The following is a 20,968-nucleotide window of genomic DNA, read 5'->3' as shown; positions in this document are numbered from 1 at the left end:
TATTGGTGAAAAGGTAACTTGCGGTTGATAACCCCAAAGCTTCAGAAGTATATACAATGAAAAGTTTCTCTCCCAAGCCTGCCCTCAGCCTGGAATAGGAGGACTGGTTGTTACAATGTTAACATCTACTGTGTGTCAAGCACTATTCTAGGACCTGGGCAAAACAGCAACCCCTCCCTTTCCCAAGGAATATTCTAGCCCTGCAAGCAGTGACAGGGAAGCCTGGCCATGCTGCAGTCCATGGAGTCGAAGAGTCACTATGGGGTCGCAAAGAATGGGACACCACTTAGCGGCTGAACAACAACAGCACCAAGCAGAGTCCTTTATAGGATTTCCTTCAGGCCTGCTTCCTTCTGTCTGTCCTCGCTGTTTCTACTCATCCTCGTGACCCCAGCTTTCTCCTCTCTGGCATGAATGAGACAGGAGGAGAGCCTAATACTGCCCTGTCTTCTGTCTCCTGATGGAAATCATAACCCATCCCTCCACCACCATCCAGAGTCCTGAGACCCCCGCCCCTCATCTCTCTGGCTCTGGCATCCTTTTCCCCTAAATCCCTTTGGGAAATGGATGGTGGAGTTTCCTAAAGGAAACTTGTATGGGGATTCTCATCCTGAGGAAGCGAATTCATGATCTAGTGTCCCCAACTCCAGGCCTGGCACCTTCTTTCTTTTATTCCATGTTTCCTTTAAAAAAAAATTGTATTGGTTTTATTTATTTATTTGGCTGTATCGGGTCTTAGTTGCCACACACAGGATCTTCACTGCGTGGCACGGACTCTAGTTGTGGCACACAGGCTTAGTTGCTCCAAGGCATGTGGGAATCTTAGTTCCCTAACCACGGATCAAACTCAAATCCCCTGCATTGCAGGGCAGACTCTTAACTGCTGGACCACCAGGGAAGTCCTTCACATTTCTTGAGTATCTACTCTCTGCCAGGCTCTGCAGAATCAGGAGGAGGAGGAACCTGGAGGGCTGTTCTTTTGAGTCACGCCTTTCTTCCTTCGCAGTCATTACTTGCTCCTTTCATTCTATTGTTTATTCATTTATTCCTCAGCCAACTAAACAGGGACTGAGTCCATGCTGTGTTCCTGGCTCCATGTGGGGCAGTGCTGGGCATGCCCTGGTAACCGGGTCAGAACACAATTCCATCCCTCACAGAGCTCTCATGCCATCTGGCAAGGATGACCAAGAATGGTCAGGGCCGGGCTGGGAGAAGCATAGGCAGAATGGGCAGGTCTGGGGTGGAAGAGGTGCAGAGGTCTGAGGGAGCCCTGGGGTCAGACAGGGCCGGGTCCCAGTCCCAGCTCTGCCTCTCAACCTGTGAGATTCAGGGCAAGTCACTTCTTTCTCCCCATGGGGCTCACCTCGCCTGGAACCTGGCCCTGCCCTGCGTGAAAAGATGTTCTTGCGTTTTGTCTGCATTTGGCACATGAGGCTCAGAGAGGGGAACAGACTGGCCAGAGGTCACAGCTGTTTTCTCACCCTCCAGGAGACAAAGGGTTTCTCTCATCCCTGGGACAAGCTGGCTGGTGAAGGCCTGGAGGGACTGAATTCAGTTCCATTTCAGAGGCATTTCCTGTTTCCTGAGCTGAATCTGGGCAGGAGGGAGTCCATATTCTGCTTGTCTCTGGCCCTTCATGTTCCTCCATTCAGCTCTGTGCTTGAATCTCTTTGTAACTTCCTCACACTCTCCATCTCTTTGCCTCCATCTCTCTGTACGTCTATGTATCTCTGTTTCCGTCTCTCTCCCTGTTTTTCCTACTTACGTCTACATCTGTCTTTTCTGCTGCCTCTCTCTTTTTCTCAGACATTTTACTTCTGTTTCTGCCCTCTCTCTTTCTCTCTGCCTGTCTCTCTTTCTCTGTCTTTTAAAATCAATTAATTTTTGGCTGTGCCGGGTCTTCATTGCTGCTCATGGGCTTCTCTTGTTGCAGAGCAGGAGCTCTAGATAGAGGGCTCAGTAGTTTCGACGCATGGGCTTAGCTGCTCCGTGGTATGTGGGATCTTTCCGGCCCAGGGATCAAAGCTGTGTCCCCTGCATTAGCAGGCCGATTCTTAACCACTGGGCCACCAGAGAAGTCCCCTCTATGTCTCTCTTGCTTTCTTTCACTCATCAAATATGTATTGAGCACCTACTGTGTGCCAGGCCCCTTTTTTAGGTATTGGGGAATACAGGGGTGAGCAAAACAGATAAAAATTCCTGCCCTCGTGGAATGACGTCCTATGGGGGAGACACACAAGATAAATAGGGGATATATACAGTGTGTTGGATAGTGTTAAGTGCAAAGGAGAATGTTAAAGAAGAAAAGAAAGCCAGAAAGTGTTGGGCAGCGGTCAGGAGGGGTCTTGCTAAGAAAGTGACATTTAAGTACACTTTGAGGGGAAGAGCATTCCAGTCAGAGGAAACAGCCAATGCCAGCCAACGCTCTGAGCTGGGAGTTGTTTGTTCAAGGCACAGCAAAGTGGGACCCTTTCAGGCCTCTCTGCCAGGCCTCTTGGGCGCTTTGCCTGCAGTGCAGGCTGGAGGCCAGGCTGCCTGGGGCTGTGATGCCTGCTGGCTCCGGGTTGGCGGGGCCTGGGTCCAGCCTGGCCAGTTCACTTAGACCAAGGGCCTGCCTCACTTTGCCTCCCTATGGCTCCAGCCCTGTTCTATCCATGCTCTGCTTTCATCCCTCTTTCCAGCTCTGTTGCAGCCTTCTGGCTGGCTGGCTGTACCTTACTGGTGGCATCTTGCCACTTCTCTACCTGTCCCTTTCTGGGCTCTCCCTCCCAAGACTCCCTCAGCCACTTTCTTTCCCTCTGCTTCCTTGTCTATGGTGTTCTCTTCCTCTCTGTCTCTCTGGCACTACCCCTGCTTCATTTGTTTCCTTTTTCTCTATCTTTTCTTATTTTCTCTATCTCTGGGCCTCTTTCTCATTCTTTCCTGAGTCTCTGTCAATCACTCTTTCTCAAGAAATCACTCTATGTCTCTGGTCTTGTGTGTGTTTCTGTTTATCTCTCTAGGTCCTTGCATCCTTCTCTGTCTCTCTGAGTCAATCTACCTCTTCCTCCTGATCTGTCTTTCTCTCTAGGTGTCTCTTGTTCTCTAAGTTTTTGTCTCCCTCGGTATTTCCTACTCTGTAGATCTCTGTTATCTCTCTCTATGGGGCTGCGTTTGTGTCTCTCTAAGTGTCTCTCTTTCTTTCTTTCCAGATATCTACCTGTCTCTGTCCCTCTCTCCCTCCCCTCTGTCCTCTCTAGCTGTCTCTGGCTTTGCCCCCACTGACGTTTCTTTGCCTTTCCTCACATCCCCACTTTGCTCTCTCCTCTTCCTCGCTCGTACATATGCCCCAAGTTCCTAGCCCTGCCAAGTTCGATGCCCTCACAGCCCCGCTGCTAGCGCCCCCAAACTCAGGCTTCCCCCAACTCTTATCTCCTCATCCCCAGGAGCCAAGAAAATCAACTACGGGCCCAGCAATGGATGCAGAAGCTACACGACCAGCTTGAGCTGCAGCATTTCCTCCGAGACTGCCACGAGGTAGGAACTCTAGCTGAACTCCAGCTGTGCTGGGCACGGGGACTTCTTCGCTAGGGAGGGAAGTGCTCCAGGGCAGAGGCGCGGTGGGGGCAGGGACGCCCCGTCTAAGTGGGTCGCGGAGCGATGTTCACCTGGCACCGGCAGGAGGCGTGCGCATCCTGGCCTCAGTGCGCATGCTCCTCAGCTCCCTCCGCCCACGCGGGCGCGGCGAGGGGGGGGCGTGGTGGTGGAGGGAGGGGCCTTGGGCGCCCCTGGCAACGACGCGCGTCCGCGCCTAAGGGTCCCGCGGGGACGCGCGCTGATCTCACCTTTCTTGCAGGAGATTCGTGAGAAGTGCTTTGCTGGGGAGGGGGACCAGAGACAAGGAGAGGGGTATGCGGGGAGGCGCGGGTGGACCAGAAATCCAGAGCGCAGCTTCGGTCAGAGATGGTCCAGGACCAAGACTTCACCCCTTTAAAGCGTCCAGGAATCAAACTCTGCCCCTTTGGAGATGATCTGCACACCCGTTAGGATCTCCCCAAAACAGAGGTGGTCTAGATCCCCTTCTTCATTAGAGACGACTCAGGAGATAATGTTGCCTTTCTCTCCTTCCCTCGAATTCCATAGAAACTATGCTGGACTCTGACCCCATAAGAGATGGCCCCATGAGAGATGGCCGAGTAAACATTTTCCTAATCCCAAACAGAAATGATCCTGGCCTCACCTATCTACCTGACCCGGGATAATTAGCAACCCCTCCACGAAGACACAGAACAAGTTTCCTGCAACCAAAGATGGTTCAGAAACCAGGTCCCAGTCCCCCCAGTTAAAGATGATTTGATTCCCCCATGGTGAACCCCCGTGGAACTCCCCGCTCCCACCCCCCATAAAATGGTTAAGGGCTTCCATCCTCTCCTCCCAACTCAAGTTCATTAGAGATGGGTCTGGGACTCGAACCCACTAGAGACAGGTTCAGGAACCCCCTGTCCCTGCCTTTTTCCCACAGGCAGATTCTTCTGGACTGAAGAGTCCAGGCCCCCTCCCACATTTTCCACTCCTGTATAGCTGAGGTAGCCAGGAATCTGAGCCCCTTCCCATCAGAGATGATTCAGAAGCCCACCCCACCTCACCCCCCTCACATCGCTGGGGTAGGCCAGGCTTCAGCCTAGCCCCCAGAACCTCTCCGCAGCTATTTGGTCCTGGAGTCCCTTCCCCCTCTCGTTAGATTGTTCTGGACCAAGCCCAATCATCTGAGATGGCGCAGAACCCCCGCCCCCCACCCCACACTTTAGGGAGGGTGATGATTTCTTCTCCACCCGCATCTGGGGCCCGGCAGGGAGGCGGGCACCGAGGCAGGCAGGGGGCGCGCGCGGGCGGGCGCGCTGCCGCGGCGCGGGGGCGGGAGAGGGGGCGCGCGTCCGCCGGAGACTCAGCCGTCACCACAGCTGCCGCCGCCGTCGCAGTGGAGGGGCGAGAATCCGCCCGCCCGCCGCAGGGACGCCCCATCAACGCCTCCGCCACTTCAGGTCTCGGGGGCGCCCAGGGGTGGGGGCTGATGCGCGCCCCCGCTGAGGCGGGCGGAGGGGAGGGGGCTTGGGCGCGTGCCCGCCCGCCCGCCGCGGGAGGGAGCGAGGGGCGTCGGCGGCGCGGGGGTGGGTCGGCTGGGCTCTGGGACCCCAGCCCCGGGGAGGGGCCCAGATGCCGGGAGCTGTCCGCGGTGCTGCTGCGGGTGGGACTGAGGGGACGGGTCCCAAGGGATAGTATCGGAGACAGGGGACTTCTAAGGCTACTCCTGGGGTAGTGTGGGTTTGCCCTGGGGATTAAGGGGGTCCCAACCTCTCTAGGGGCCTCTTCTCTGGGTAGTGGGGCATCTGAGATTTGCGCTGAGGTTGGGGGACTCTCAACCTTTGAAGGGATTCTTCCCTGGTTCTTGCGGAGTCTGAATTAGCCTTAGATGATGGGGGCGAGTCACTTTTGCCGGGATCTGCCTTGGGCAGTGAGGGTCTTGGACTTGCTCTGGGTTTGGAGTGCTCCGACTTTGGGGGCTTTCCCCCCAGGTTATTTGGGACTCTGGCTTTGCCTTCAGTGATGGGGGGTTAGTCACTTTTGGGGGGCTTTACTTTGATGACGGAGTACCTCTCCTTCAGGGTCTTTGCTTTCCCTGTGAGCTGACTGCCATTGGCAAACTCTTCCCTGCTTATGTCGGGAATCTGTGAATAGCGTTGGAGGATTCAGCATTTGACTTGGCTTGTGTGTGTGTGTGTGTGTGTGTGTGTGTGCGCGCGCGTGCGCGTGTGTGTGTGTGTGTGTGTGTGTATGTGTATGTATGAAGGAGTCTGAAACTGTCCTGGACCCCTGGGGAGCACATGCCCAGGGGACAGAGTGGTGTTTGGCCGACTGGGAATTTGTCCTTGGCTATGACTGCAAGCTAGAGTCCATGGGTTGTTTTTTTCTTTTTTTCCAAGAGGGAGGAGGAGGATCTTGTGACTGAGGGGGGAGGAGAAAGGGGAGGAGCAAACTGTCCAGGTGCCAGGTTTGGTCATGAGTGGGGAGGTTCCTGCTTGAGGGACAAGTCTTATTGGAAGGGAAGGGTGGCTCAGAAAGCAGCCTTGTGATTGGTCCTGCTGAGGGTAGTGAGAAGGGCCCACTCCTGTTGCTTGCGTTTGGATGACTGATTTTGTTGGGGACTGGGGGCACTAGAACTGGCTTTGGTTTGGGATGGGGGTTGGCTACAGAAGTTCTCTCTGGTCCGTGTTGGAGAGTCTGATCCTAGATTTGGAATATCTCCTTTGGGGCAGACTCATTTCGGGAGCCAGAAGGTAGCCCTGATGCTTGCATTTGGGGGGTTGGCTTTGGTTGGGGGCTAGAACTCATCATGGTCTTGGGAAACTGTAGTCTTGGCCCGAATCCTCAAGGCTGGATCTGGGGAGTCCTGTGGGCTCATTAGTGAGGCTGGATCAGGGTTGCAGGGCACAGCTCTACTCCAGATGGGAGGGATGGTTTGGAGGGAACTAGACTTGGCACTGGGGCTGCCCAGGTGGTGCTACTGGTAAAGAATCCGCCTGCCAGTGCAGGAGATGCAAGAGACGCAGGTTCCATCTCTGGATTGGGAAGATCCCCTGGAGCAGGAAGTGGCAACTCCAGTATTTTCGCCTGGGAAATCCCATGGGCAGAGGAACCTGGCGGGCTACAGTCTGTGGGGGCCATAAAGAGTCAGACACAACTGAACACAAGCACGCAGACTTGGCACTAGTTGGAAGTTTTTTTAGGGGTTCATCTAGCCATATCGGGAGTCTGGGTTTAGATATGGGGCCTTCACTTGATACCTTTGGGAATGATTTGGATATCTTGAATTGGTCCTTATTAGAGGTAGTGAGAGGAATCAAAGGATCTAAGTATTTCTGGGGGTGGGGTGCAAGGATGAATTGGGAATGAACTGAATTAGGTTGGAGGGCTTGTTTGGAGGTTTGATTTGGCTATGGGTAGGAAGACTGGTCCAGGAACCCTGCCTTGGAGCTTAGGGCTTATGGGGAGTTGAGAAGGGCTGTCCTGAGGACAGGGGCTAAGAGATGAGGCATTCTGGAGAGCCTTTCATCCATCCTCTACTTCCTAGAAGAGGGCTTAAGCTGTCCTCACCACCGCCTCCCCACCCATGAAGGCCTTACTTGCAAAGGTTCTTCCATCCCACCGTTTTCTCCCTCCCCAGTCCTGGAAGCCTAGGCCCCAAACTGGGGACATCATGGAGGGGATGGGGGGCTATGCTAGGTTGTGGAGAATTGGCTGAGCCCCTCCCCCTGTCCCGCACAGCTGGATGGCTGGATCCATGAGAAGATGCTGATGGCGCGGGACGGCACACGGGAGGACGGCCACAAGCTGCATAAGAGATGGCTCCGGCACCAGGCATTCATGGCCGAGCTGGCTCAGAATAAGGAGTGGCTGGAGAAGATTGAGAGGGTGAGGATGCAGAAAGCCTCTCTGCCCCCACCCAGGGTCAGGGGCCTCCAGGGAACTCACGTCTCATCTCCTTCACACTCCACTGCCAGCCTGCATTTCTCATACCTGTGAACTGCTTCAGATCATTTCCATGCCCATTCCTAGCTCTGTGGCCTTGAGTAATTCATGTAACCTCTTTGAGCCTTAGTTCCCCCGTCTGTAAAATGGCCAGCATCTCTTATGAATGACTGTTAAATATTTCACCCCTTCCTATAATCTCTTCTCCAGGCTTCCTTCCACACCATTTGGAGCATTTGCAATAAGACGTCAGGTAGTCGGGGTGAGGCAGCCCCAGGAAGCTAGGGTTAAAGTGAACATTGGACTTCCAGGGACAACCCAGGGTTCTCATTCTGTCTATGCCTGTTACCAGCTCTGGGGCCTTGAGGGAATTGTGTTAACATCTTTGAGCCTCAGTTTGCTCTGCTGTATTTTAATTTTTTATTATTTTTTACTTTTAATTTTTTACTGAAGTATGATTGATTTACAGTAGTGTCTTAGTTTCTGGTATACAGCAAGGTGATTCAGTTATGTGTATGTATATACATTATAGATGTATATATATTTTTTCTTATAGTTTATTGTGGGATATTGAATATAGTACCCTGTTCTCTCCAATAGACCTTGCTCTATTTTATTTTTTTAATTTTATTTTTTTTAACACCAAAAACATTTTGTATTGGGGTGTAGCCAATTAACAATATTGTGATAGTTTCAGATGAACAGTGAAGGGGCTCAGCCATATATATTATGCTCTACTTTAAAATTAAGGAAATAATAACTGTAACTACTTCCCTGGGCTCTTGTATACGTAAAGTACTTAACACAAGGCCAGGCACCTAAGAGCTGTCATTGCTATGGTGTTACCTTTTTTTTTTTTTTTTGGTGTTACTATTTTTAATATGTAATATGATATATGTGGCTCTAGGCCAACATATATGAGAGCTTGACTTCAGTCTTGGGGGGACCCAGGAAGATTTTTGCTGTAAACATCAACCCCCAAAACTGCCCCTAGACCTGCAGCCCTGTATCCCCCCACCGTTCTAACTCAAACACCCAGGTGGGTCTTAAACCCTTAAATGGTCACTGGTGCCCCATAAATGGTGGCACGAGGCAAAGCCACGCTCCTTGACTTTCAATTTAACAGAGGTTTGTTCTCTCTGCCTCTCTCCCCCTCTCTTTCTTCCTTCTGCCTCTCTCTGTCTTGTGGTCCTCTTGCCATGTTTGTAACTTGGTACATATCTCTGTGTCCATCACTTTATTTTCTCCCTGTCTCCTTCCCATGCCTCTGTGTCTCTGTCTGTCTCCTCCCCACACCTCTGTCTGTCTGTCCGTCTCTCTTCATATACGCCTGGTGCTTTCTCTGCATCGACCCCCGTGTCTTTGTCTCTCTGTGTGCCCTCAACTCCTTGCTTCCGTCTCTCTCTCCGTATCTCTCGCTGTGATCTGCTGCCCTCGTATTTCTCTGTCCCTCCCCACCATCCACTCCCTCGCTCTGATTTCCTACCTCCCATCGTCTGGGGCAGGAGGGCCAGCAACTGATGCAGGAGAAACCAGAGCTGGCGGCCTCGGTGCGGAAGAAGCTGGGCGAGATCCGGCAGTGCTGGGCGGAGCTGGAGAGCACCACCCAGGCCAAGGCGAGGCAGCTCTTTGAGGCCAGCAAGGCCGACCAGCTGGTGCAGAGCTTCGCGGAGCTGGACAAGAAGCTCCTTCACATGGAAAGCCAGCTGCAAGACGTGGACCCTGGTGGGGACCTGGCCACTGTCAACAGCCAGCTGAAGAAGCTGCAGGTATGGCCTGGCGGATGCGGATGGGGGCTTTCTAAACACGGTAGGGCCCCAGTCAGAGTCAGATCCCACTGGAGGTATTTCAGACAGAGGCTAAGATAGGGGTTATGTGTTAGAAGGGCTGGAAGCAGAAAGGGAACATGAGGCAGTCCAGCTAGTTAGTTACGGGAAGCAGCCGCCACCCCTAGGGAAGGAGAGGAAAGGGAGAGGAAAGATTTAGAGCCAAGAAGGTGGATTACAGGCACACCTGAGGGTTTCTCAGAACCCTGACATCTGTTTCCCTGGATAGAGAAACCAAGGCCCGGGGTAGGGGGATGGCTTTACACAGAATAATAACAGCACTCATGGGACTTGCCTGGCGGTCCAGTGGTCACAGCTCCGTGCTCCCAGTGCAGAGGGCATGGGTTTGATTCCTGGTCATGGAACTAAGATCCTTCATGCCATGCCATGTGGCAAACGAACAACAACAAGAACAAACGGCGTTCATGGAGCACTTCCCCTTACTGAGGAAGCCTTCTTGCTGAATTCTCACTGACTCCCGCCAACAATCCTGAAAGATCGGTACTATTGTTATCTCCAATTGGACCAGCAAGGAAACAGACACAGAAGGTAGAGCGCCTGGCCCAGGGACACACAGCCAGTCAGCGTCTCCATCGCAAAGCAGGGGCTCTTAGAAGACAGACCACGTCTGCTTTATCTCTGCTTCTAGCCTGGCAGCCAGTAGATGTTCATTATCTGACTGATGTGCTGACTGAAGGTGCGAATATAGGTGTTGAGTCCGTCTCACCTCCCAAGGTGTGACAACTCCTGCCCGTACATCTTAGGAACAATGCCGGAGGCTCTGGGGGGTGAACTTACGGCCCAGGGTAGCAAGTGGCTGAGCCTGGATTCAAATCCAGGTCCCTCAACTCTTCACTGCTCCTGCATAATTATGCTTCTAGAGTGCTTGACGTGGTGTCTGGCAAAAAAAAGTCAACTGATAATAAAAGCCCATGACACTGGTTAGTATTTATTCAGTTATCTATGCAGCAAATCTTTATGGAGCACTTATGTCAGCACGCCAGGCACTTTTCTAGAATACAGCAGTAAGCAAAACATGAAAAATCGCAGCCCCCGTGGGGCTCCCATTCTGGTGGAGAGATGGGCAAAGGAGCAAAGAGAAACACAGACCTGCATGAGATGCCAGGGTCGTTATCGGTTTCTCCACCCCAGTGGTTCTCCATTGCCTTGTCTCCAGGATCCTTTTACCTCTTAAAAATCCCTGAGAATCCCAAAGAACTGGTTTGTGTGGGTTATGTCTGCTGATGTTTACTATATTAAAAATTAAAACTGAGACATATTTTTAAAATATATTTTTATTTATTTGGCTGTACAGGTGTTAGTTGCAGCACGCAGCATCTTTAGTTGTGGCATGCAGGCTCTTAGTTGCAACATATGGGATCTAGTTCCCTGAACAGGGATCGAACCTGGGCCCCCTGCACTGGGAGCACAGAATCTTAGCTACTGGACCACCAGTGAAAGTGAAAGCCGCTCAGTCATGTCCGACTCTCTGTGACCCCTAGCAGGACTGTAGCCCACTAGGCTCCTCTGTCCATGGAATTCTTCAGGCCAGAATACTGGAGTCGGTAACTCTTTCCTTCTCCAAGAGATCTTCCTGACCCAGGAATCAAGTCAGGGTCTCCTGCATTGGAGGCAGGTTCTTTACCAGCTGAGCTAAGTCCCTAAAACTGAGACATATTTAAATGATCGGTTTGTTTTAAAACAACAGTAAGGAATCAGTCAATCACATGTTATCCCCAAAGCATTCTTTTTCGAAGAATAGCTATAATTTCCAAAACAATGGAGGCAGAAGGTTGTCTTCATTCTCAGTGTTTCATGCCTGGCTTAAAAGAGCACTGGAGGGACTTCTCTGGCCGTCCAGTGGCTCTATGCTTCCACTGCAGGGGGCATGGGTTTGATCCCTGGGTGGAGAACTGAGATCTTGCATGCCATGAAAAAGGCACTGGATTCTCACTGCTTCTGCATTCCATCTCTTCCAATAACACAGGTCCTACGGTCCTTGCAGAACCCCGCTGTGCACCTGGGAGAGAATGAGAGTGAGGAAGGCAAATAACACCTTAATATTTTTTTTAAAATGATAGTTGTAACCTAGGGACTTCCCTGGTGGGCCAGTGGCTAAGACGTCATGCTCCCAATGTAGGGGGCCCGGATTCCATCCCTGGTCAGGGAACTAGATCCCACATGCTGCAACTAAGAGTTTGCATGCCACAATTAGAGATTCTGCATGCCGTAATGAAGACTGAAGATCACACGTGCCGCGACTAAGACTTGGCACAGCCAAATAAACAAATAAATATTTTTTAAAAATAGTTGAAACCTTGCAGACGCCTTGAAAATATCTTGGGAATCCCCAAGAGTCCCCAGACCACACTTTGAGAACCACCGATCTGTGCTCTGTGCCCGCCACAGATAACCCAGCCCTCCTCTCCAGCAGGCCTACCAGGAGGGGCCCTGCTCATAGTCACTGGACATGGGAGGAGCCCACAGCACAGACAGGGTCTGTGACTCTCCTGAAGCCACACAGCCACACCGTGGCCATTCAGGGCCACGTTTAGTTCCCAATCGCCTTCCTCCCTGATACTCCCAGGACACAGTGGGGGAAGGTGACCCCCTCACTGGTCTCTGAAAAATCCATCACTGTCTGAGGTCCACACTGCGTTGGCTGGGCAGGCAGTGGGCAGGTGGCGATGGCCTGGCCCCAGGTCTGCTCTGAGGGATCGCCCAGAGTACTGGCAGAGACAAGTGGTGGCCTGGATGGTCAGACAGAAGAGAGAGCAAGATGAAATCTTGGGCAGGGGAGGCAGATAGACCTGGGTTCAAATCCCAGCCAGGGCCTAAGTGTAGTCCTGCTCTGAGCTTCTGTCATCCCATCCCTGCCTCAACACAGGCCCTCTAGGGCCCCAAGTGAAAGTCGTGCACCAGGGTGTGGTGAGTTCCCAACAGATGGGGATCTGTGACTGTCAGGGTCCCAACCGAAAACAGAAGATATCCTCCACTGAGGACAGTTTGAAGAGGGCTTATTGAGAGTATTGTCCAAGGTGTGAGCAGGCGATGGGGAAGCCTTGAGGCCAGCAGCAGGGAACCTTCACTTCCGGGGGGGAGGGTGAGGGGCGGCATGGAGTCTCCAGACAAGAGCAGGAACCCTTAGTCAAGAATGGCTACAGGGGCTTTCCAGGTGACCCAGGTTCGATCCCTGATCTGGGAAGATTCCATGTGCCGAGGAGCAACTCAGCCTATGTGCCACAACTGTTGAGCCTGTGCTCTGGAGCCCGGGAGCCCGTGCCCCCAACTAGAGACTAACCCCTGCTCACCACAACTATAGAAAAGCCCATGTAGCAATGAAAACCTGGCACAGTCAAAAATAAAAATCAATAAATAAAATTATACACATATGTGCATATATATATTTCTAAGAATGACTACAAAAAAGAAAATCAAAAACACACACAAAATGGCTGCTACTGCAGGGAGGAGCTGGGAAATAATACATCTACCCCCCTTAGTTTTGAAATTAATTTTTTTTTGGCCATGCTTCAGGGCATGTCAGATCTTAGTTCCCCGACCAGGGATCGAACCCTCGCCCCTTGCAGTGGAAGCACAGAATCTTAACCTCTACTGATTTTGAAATTCTTAACATTTGAATCAAAGGACCTGCATTTTAATTTTGCACTGGGCCCTGCAAATTATGTATCTGGTCCTAAGCCCAGCCCAGCTGGAAGCCAGAAGGCAGGGGAACCAATTGCTGTGGTCCTTACAGGGCACTTCACCCACCCAGGGCACAGAGCAGGATGGAGAAGCTTAGACTGTGGTCAGGAGGGGCAAACCAAGACCTCCAGCTCAGTAACAACTACAGCTAGGATTATTCATTGTCTTACAATGTTGGCTAACTCTTTCCTGGCAGCTTACTGCAGTGAATAAAAGCAGACTCGACTCTCAATGGTATGGGTTTGAATCAGAGCTCTGCCACTTACTAGGTGTGTGATGTTAGATGCATGGCTTTCCCTCTGGTCTGAGCCTCTGGTGCCTCTTCTGTCCAACGAAGAGGACCCTAATACTAAGCCACTCAGTGGCAACAGGGCTACGAGAGACAGTACATGCCAAGGTCGAGGCCGTGTATGCTGGAGTCTGGCTGCCTGGGGTCAATCCCAGCTCTGTGATTTATTAAGTGCATCATCTGGAATTATTTCTCTTTTTGTGCATCAGTTTCTTCTTCAGTAAAATGGACATAATAATATTAGCGACTTCATGTGAACAATGTAAAGATTAAAAAATGATGCATAATGTAGTTTCAGAATTGCTGACCCAGCAAATCTAAGAGACAGTACTTGTATACAGGTTTTAAATTTTTAATTGTCTTCAACCAAAGAGTACATCATCACTCTACTGTGTTAGAAAGTTGGGTTATTTCTCTGTCTTCCATAGATGATGTTGACTATGTGAAATAGTTGTTTCATTTGTTTCTGATTATAGTCCATTTTGGCATTTCCCCCCTCCCCCATCATGTAGCTTTTAAAAAATGTATTTGACAGGGGTCAGGCGGGGGTTACTTCCTGGTGGTCCAGTAGCTAGGATTCCAGGCTTTCATTGCCGAGGGCCTGGGTTCAATCCCTGGTCGGGGAACTAAGACCTCACAAGCCGGGCAGTGCATCCAAAAAAGAAAATTCAGTTAGAAAAATAATGTCTTTGGATGGGGACGTACTATATGAAACATTAATATAGTGTGAGAAGTCAGAGGCATTTGCAGTTCACCCGGTTGTGACAGATAGCTTGCCTAAGTCCTGATGCCGTTTGATGCATTAAATGAGAGCTCCTTTTTCCAGCCATACTTGCCAGCACTTGGTGTTGTCAGATGTTCTGATTTTTCCCCAGTCTGGGGGATGGGAAGCATTTCTCACTGTGGGATTTGCGTTTGCAATTAGAGGGGGGAACTGGCGACCTTGACTCCACCCCTGTCTCCCTTTCTGGCCATTTAGGTTTCAGAGGGAGGGTTTGGGGCCCTCTGCCCAGGACAGGTGAGGACTTGGCTCGACCCTCCACAGGGTGGTGGGTTCACAGGGCGGCGGGTTCAGCCCCCCACACCCTGGAGAGCATGATATGGGGTTCCCATTGTTTAAGGGAGAGACTGAGACCTGGCGGGGATGAGGGCCCGGCTGGGGGGGGGGGGCGGTCACATGGCGATGAGCAGGATCCAGCGCAGGACTCCTGGGCCCTTTCTTCAGCAGAGGGCGCCCGAGGCGGGGAGTGACTCAGTGGGCCGAGGCCTCCAGACGGAGTCCAGCTGGGCCTCAGGAGCTGCCCCTGGGGGAGGGAACTCCCGAGGCCCCCGCTGACCCCTGGGGCCTGCCTGAGATCCCAGACACTGGGCTTGTGCAGCAGAGAGGGGGCGGTCCAATGGGGCACATTTCCCGGCTGCCCCACCCCTCAGGGCACCCGACCCAGGCTGGCTGGGGGAGGTGGGGCCCCGGGTCTGAGGGGTGTGGATCCGTGAGTTCCCCATCTCCCCTCTCTGCCTCGCTCTGGGCCTGAATCCCAGTCCTGCTCCCCCAGTTCCTCTGTGTCTCTGTTTCTCTTAGTTTTTCCCTCTCTCATCTGTCTCTCTCACCTGTCTTTCTCAGTTTCTCCATCTTGCTCTCTCTCTCTTCACTTCCTTTCTCCCTCTCTGCCCCTCTCCCTTGACCGCTCCTCATCCCTGCGTCCTCCTCGCCTCCTTCCCCTTGTCCCTCCATCCCAGCCTCTGCAGCAGCCTTTCTGGAACCCCAGCTCCCAGGTCAAGGCCACATGGCACCCTCCCCCCAGTCCTCCTTTGGGGCCTCCTCCAACTGTCCTTCCCAACTGAGGGGCCATATGTTGGAGTCCCAAACCCCTGCTTTCCCAGTCCCCAGGGGCCAGGCCAGCTGGTCTGGCTCAGCCTCGGGCTCTTCCAGGAGGGAAGGGGGGAGCTGGTCTCCTGCCATCTCAGGGGGACCCGACAGGGCAAAAGGCACTGGAGGCTTTGCAGCTGCTGGGCTGAGTCCCCAGAGACTCCTTACCCACCCCACCCTGAGCCAGAAAACACTCTGGCCAAGGAAACACCCTCTTTAACCGAGAGGGATAGAGTGGGGAGGGAGGTGGGAGGGGGGTTTAGGATGGGGGGCACAGACATATGTATACCTGTGGCTAATTCATGTTGATGTCTGGCAAAAAAAATCACAATATTGTAAAGTAATTATCCTCCAATTAATTGAAAAAAGAAAGAAAACACCCTCTTTGCCCCTTTTCAGTCTTTGTCCCCCATTTCTTCATCTAGCTCAGCATGGCCCAGAGTCGGGAGCCACACCATCCAGGGTTTGAACCCCCATTCTACTACTGTCTACTGTGTGACTGAGGGTGACTAACACCACCTTTCTGGACCTCATCATCCCGGATTGCAGAGAAGCAGAGTGGCCCAGGGCTACGAGGGTTTTGTGGTCACATGATCCTGGCTTCAAACTCTGGTCCTGGCAGTTTTTACTCTAGACCAGGCACTAATCTTCTCTGAGCCTCAGTTTCCCCATTTGGAGTATGGGAAGGCGGCAGGCAGGGCTTCCCTGATAGCTCTGTTGGTAAAGAATCCGCCTGCAATGCAGGAGATTTGGGTTCGATTCCTGGGTTGGAAAGATCCATTGGAGAAGGGATAGGCTACCCACTCCAGTATTCTTGGGCTTCCCTTGTGGCTTAGCTGGTAAAGAATCTGCCTGCAATGCGGGAAACCTGGGTTCGATCCCTGGGTTGAGAAGATCCCCTGGAGAAGGGAAAGACTACCCACTCCAGTATTCTGGCCTGGAGAATCCCATGGACTGTGTAGTCCATGTGGTCACAAAGAGTTAGACGTGACTGTCACTTTCACTTTCAAGGCAGCAGGCGGGTCTGAGTAGGAATCAGGCTGATATAGGGGATCTGGGTTTGCATGTCACCAGGTGGCAAAGCACCTGAGGTTCTTTTGGAAATAGGTGCCTCTGTGTTTTGTTGATTTGGTTTGGTTTTTGCCTTGAATTTGAATGTCTTTTTAAAAATGAGATATGATTCCATACCACAAAATATACTTTTTTAAAGTGTATAGTTCAGTGGTTTTTAGTGTATTTGCAAAGTCGAGCAACTCTCACCACTAATTCCTGCACAGTTTCATCACCCTGAAGAGAAACCCTGCGGGGCTTCCCAAGTGGCTCATTGGTATAAATCTGCCTGCCAGTGCAGGAGACGTAAAAGATGCGGGATGGATCCTTGGGTTAGGAAGATCCCCTGGAGGAGGAAATGGTGACCCACTCCAGTATTCTTGCTTGGGAAATCCCAGGGACAGAGGAGCCTGGTGAGCTACAGGCCATGGGGTCACAAAAGAGTTGGACATGACCAAGCGATTGAGCACGCAAAGAGAAACCCCATACTTAGTCACTCTCTGTACTAGTCTGCTTTCTGTCTCTACAGATTTGCCCATTTTAGACATTTCATATAAATGGAATCATACAATATATGGCTCTCTTTGTTTCCTGGCTTCTTTCACTTAAAGTTTTCAAGAGTCATCCATGTCGTTCCTTTGGTTTTAACATTTCAAGCTGGTTTAATTTTTTTTTTTAATGTTAACCTTTAATACCAAGAGAAGCAGAAGAACATGGCGACCAATCCAACAAGCAAAAGCAACACATGTTTATGGAGATTTACTCTGTGCCAGGCATGGAGCCAGGAGCTGGGCTCCAGTTGTGAGCAATATGAACATCCCCATCTTCCCTGACCTCATGGGCTGTTGTGAGGATTAACTTAATTCATTCTTGTCAAGTGCTGAGAGCAAACATGGGTGTGTTACCCATTATTGCTGTTATGGTAAGAAGTTCAGACAGAAGGGTATGATGTGAAAAGTAAAAAACCTTTCTCCTCCACATGCAAGTCCCACTCCCCAGGGGTGTAAGTGCTCTCAACTGTTTCTTCTCTATTCTTCTAGAAATATTCTATGCATACTCCCACATGTACACATGACATACAGACCACAGTGAAGCTTGCCTTTTCCCTTGGCCGAACACCCTAGGCATCCCTCCTTGTAGGACATACCCTGTCCTTTTAAACTGTTGCGTGATATTCCAGGGGATAGTTTGACAGTGTCATTGACCAGTCTTCTGTTGCGAAACCTTTAAGGCCGTTTTTGAACTTCTGCTAGTATAAATAATGTCACAACAGACATCCCCGTCTGTGTGTATTTAAGCCTGTGTACAAATATTTGAGAAATAATCCTCAGGACTTCCCTGGTGGTCCAGTGGCTAAGACTCCATGCTCCCAATGCAGGGTGCCTGGGTTGAGTCCCTGCTAAGGGAGCTAGATCCTGCATGCCACAACTAAAGATCCTACATGCCGAAAAGTAAAGCTCTGTCATGCTGCAAGTAAGACATGGCACAGCCAGACAAAGGTATTTATGTTTACCACTGAACCACCTGGGCAGCCCCCCTTCAGTGTTTAGGAAAATGCAAATAAAATAACTACAAAACAGTATCTCTCACTTCTCAGATTAGTGGAGATAAAAGGTTTGCAAATGCCTAATGATGGTGGCCATGTGAGGAGATGGATGGTTTTATATATACATATTTATATTATATATGTATATAATATATAGAGAATATGTATCCTTTTCTTATATATGTATATGTATGTGTATATTATAAGAAATATATATTAGAAAAGAATTATCAAAGTAAAATTTTGGTACCAGAAGATTTATGCATTAAACTTTCCCCCTCATTTCTTTGTTTCTTTCCCTTTTTTTGGCCATGCAGCTTACGAAATCTTAGTTCCCCAACCTGTGCCCTCTATAGTGAAAATGAAGAGTCCTAACCATTGGACCTCCAGAGAATTCTCTAAACTTTTTGACAAATATTACCAAATATCCTCCTGAAAAGGCAGTGGACACACTTGCAGAATGACAGCCATCCATCTCCCCACATGGCCACCTTCATCAGCTGTTAGCAAGTCTTTTACCTCTGCTAACCTGAGAAGTGAAAGATAATTGGTTTGTGCTATGTTAATTTGCATTTTCCTAAACATTGAAGAGGGGACTTCCTAGGTGGCCCAGTGGTAAAGGATCCTCCTGCCAGTGCAGGAGACACAAGTTCAATTCCTGGGTTGGGAAGATCCTCTGGAGAAGGAAATGGCAACCCACTCCAGTATTCTTGCCTGGAAAATTCCATGGACAGAGGAGCCTGGTGGGCTACAGTCCTTGGGGTGGCAAAGAGTCAGACACGACTGAGCAACTAAACGACAAGATGACGCTGAAGGAGACCGAATACCTTTTCTCGTGTTTAATGACCAGGTACTTCTGTATCCTTTGCCCATGTTTGCAAGAAAGGTTACATATTAAATAGGTGTTTGAAATACTTGGCATTTTTCTAGAAGTAGAAACATGGCCGTCCCTGGAATAATTCCATCTCAGGCTACATGGCCACTTGCTGCAGAGGGATGAAGGGGTTTTCATTTCATGGGGAACTGGAACTTATAACCTTAAAATTTCAGACTATATTCAAAAGTTTCCTCAATTCTAATGTATTTTTATTTTCTACATATCACTACAATGATTTTGTTAATAAAAAAGTTTTGGGGAATGACTATTTCATTTTTCTTTGATTTCTGCCACTTGTGTGTCTTTAAAAAATGTCCATTGGATATGACTTTGATTTGTCATAAGGTTTGATTTTTTACCCATTTTTCTGACTCCTACAGATTGTGAACTGTATCAGCTGGGACTCCTTAAGGTGCGGTTCCTAGGACTTAGGCTAAAAGGAGCTGAAAGTTGTTGGCTCATATAGCTGGAAGAACCAGGGGTAGGGGCCTGGGGTAGGAGCTTGGGGCATGGCTGGATCAGTCCCACAAATTCTGTCCTTTGGAGTTTCTCTTTGTTTCTGCATCCTGCTTTCCTCTGTGTTGGTCTCATCATTGGGGAACCTGTTCTCTCTTGGTGGCAAAATTGTCCCTATTATCTCAGGCCTGTGTTCTTCCAGCTTTAGAAACAGGTTGAGGAGGAGACCACCTCTTTTCAGCTCACAGGCTTTTCCAGAAAAAGTATGAAGAGTTTTCATTGAAAAAAAAAAAAAGAGTTTTCATTGGCTGATCTTAGGTCACATGGCATCTCCTACCCAATCCTTGTGGCCAGGGTGATTCAGTGTTCTTATTGGCCAAGCCTGAGTCACATGGCCTTTCTTGGACTGATGGCTTTCATCATCCCCTCAGGAAGCTGAAAGAGTTTTCATCCACCCAGCTTAGGTAATAAGGCCGTCCTTGATCAGTCCTCGTGGCCACAGTGGTTTCAGTATTTTGATTGGCCAGGTTGTGGCCCCCTTAGGCCCTCTAGGTTTTAGTAGAAGGCTGGTCAAGAAGCTCTCTGGTGGCTCAGCGGTAAAGAATCTGCCTACCAATGCCAGAGACATAAGAGATGCAGGTTTGATCCCTGGATAGGGAAGATCCCCTGGAGAAGGAAATGGCAACCCATTCCAGTATTCTTGCCTGGAAAATTCCATGGACAGAGAAGCCTGGAGGGCTACAGTCCTCGGGGTCACAAAGAGTTGGACTGGACTTAGCTACTACACAACAACAAGAAGTTGAGGATCTGAGAGTGGGATTTGAGATGCTAGGAAAGAAAGGACCAGTCTGGGGCAGGCAAAAGCAACAACTCCGCACTACAGAACCTTGCAACAAAAGTCTTGACTTTGTTCTTAAGATTCCAGCTTTGGGTTGCAGTCTTTTGCTTTAATCTGTTACCACTTAATTTCATTCCTGTTATTTTGTTTTCTATATTTCCCCCATCTGTTTAGAATCACACAAGTAATACATAAATATATTCTTTTGTTAAAAGCTACTGCTATCTTAGAAATATTCAGTAAAACATAAAGTCTCCCTTCAACATGCCTCCTGATCCCACAATCCAGAGAGAACCTCAATTATTATTTGGTATGCATCCTTCTAGACCTCTCTTTATGTGTTAATAGAGGTACCTATATGGATTACTAATGGTTTTATTTTTTTCATGCTTCAATTCTTTTTTAATTAATTAATTTATTGGCTGCACTGGATCTTCATTACTATGAGCGGGGGGGCTATTCTCTAGTTGTGGTGCATGGGCTTCTCATTCTGTTATTGCAGAGCATGGGTTCTAAGGGGCTCCGGCTTCAGTAGTTGCAGCACATGGCTCAGCAGTTGTGACGCATGGGCTTAATTGCCCCCAGCATGTGGAATCAAACCATGTCCCCTGCATTGGCAGGCAGATTCTTAACCACTGGACCACCAGGGAAGTCCTAATTGAGATTCTTGAATAAATAAATATAATGATTCAGACATCAAAAACTGTATAAAAAATCTTATGTGAAAAGTCTCGCCTTCATCCCTGTCCCCATTCACTAAATTCTCATGCCCCCAGTAGGTAACATCTGTGATTAATTTCTTCTTTATTCCAGGGAAGTTTTATACATTTGCAATTCACCACAAATATCTATTCATAGTATTCATATAGTATTCATAAGTACAAATATCTATTCATAAGTATGTTCTAATTTTTTTTCCTCTTAACAGTAAGTCTTGAGTATTATTCCATATTGATGAGGATTTGTTTAATCATTTCACTCTTGATGGACATGGAGGTTAGTTTTTCC

At 49.8% G+C, this 20,968-nt stretch overlaps 1 protein-coding gene across 2 annotated transcripts in view; it reads left to right on the top strand.

Annotated features, from left to right (window-relative positions):
• Positions 1 to 20,968, top strand: part of SPTBN4 (spectrin beta, non-erythrocytic 4) — a 78,580-nt gene that overhangs the window by 36,323 nt on the left and 21,289 nt on the right. For both annotated transcript variants that reach the window (XR_006263480.1, XM_043437226.1), the window contains exons 18-20: positions 3,426 to 3,516; positions 7,303 to 7,449; positions 9,012 to 9,275. Coding sequence is in view for 1 of the 2 variants with exons in the window: in XM_043437226.1 (XP_043293161.1) it covers positions 3,426 to 3,516; positions 7,303 to 7,449; positions 9,012 to 9,275 (502 nt within the window). In the remaining variant the exon portion in view is untranslated. The remainder of the gene's footprint in view (positions 1 to 3,425; positions 3,517 to 7,302; positions 7,450 to 9,011; positions 9,276 to 20,968) is intronic.

The sequence above is a fragment of the Cervus canadensis genome, chromosome 18, assembly GCF_019320065.1.
Source record: "Cervus canadensis isolate Bull #8, Minnesota chromosome 18, ASM1932006v1, whole genome shotgun sequence".
In the NCBI taxonomy this organism is placed as follows: domain Eukaryota; kingdom Metazoa; phylum Chordata; class Mammalia; order Artiodactyla; family Cervidae; genus Cervus; species Cervus canadensis.
Note: the sequence above shows the minus strand (reverse complement) of the source record. Positions and strands in the feature narration are given on the sequence as shown.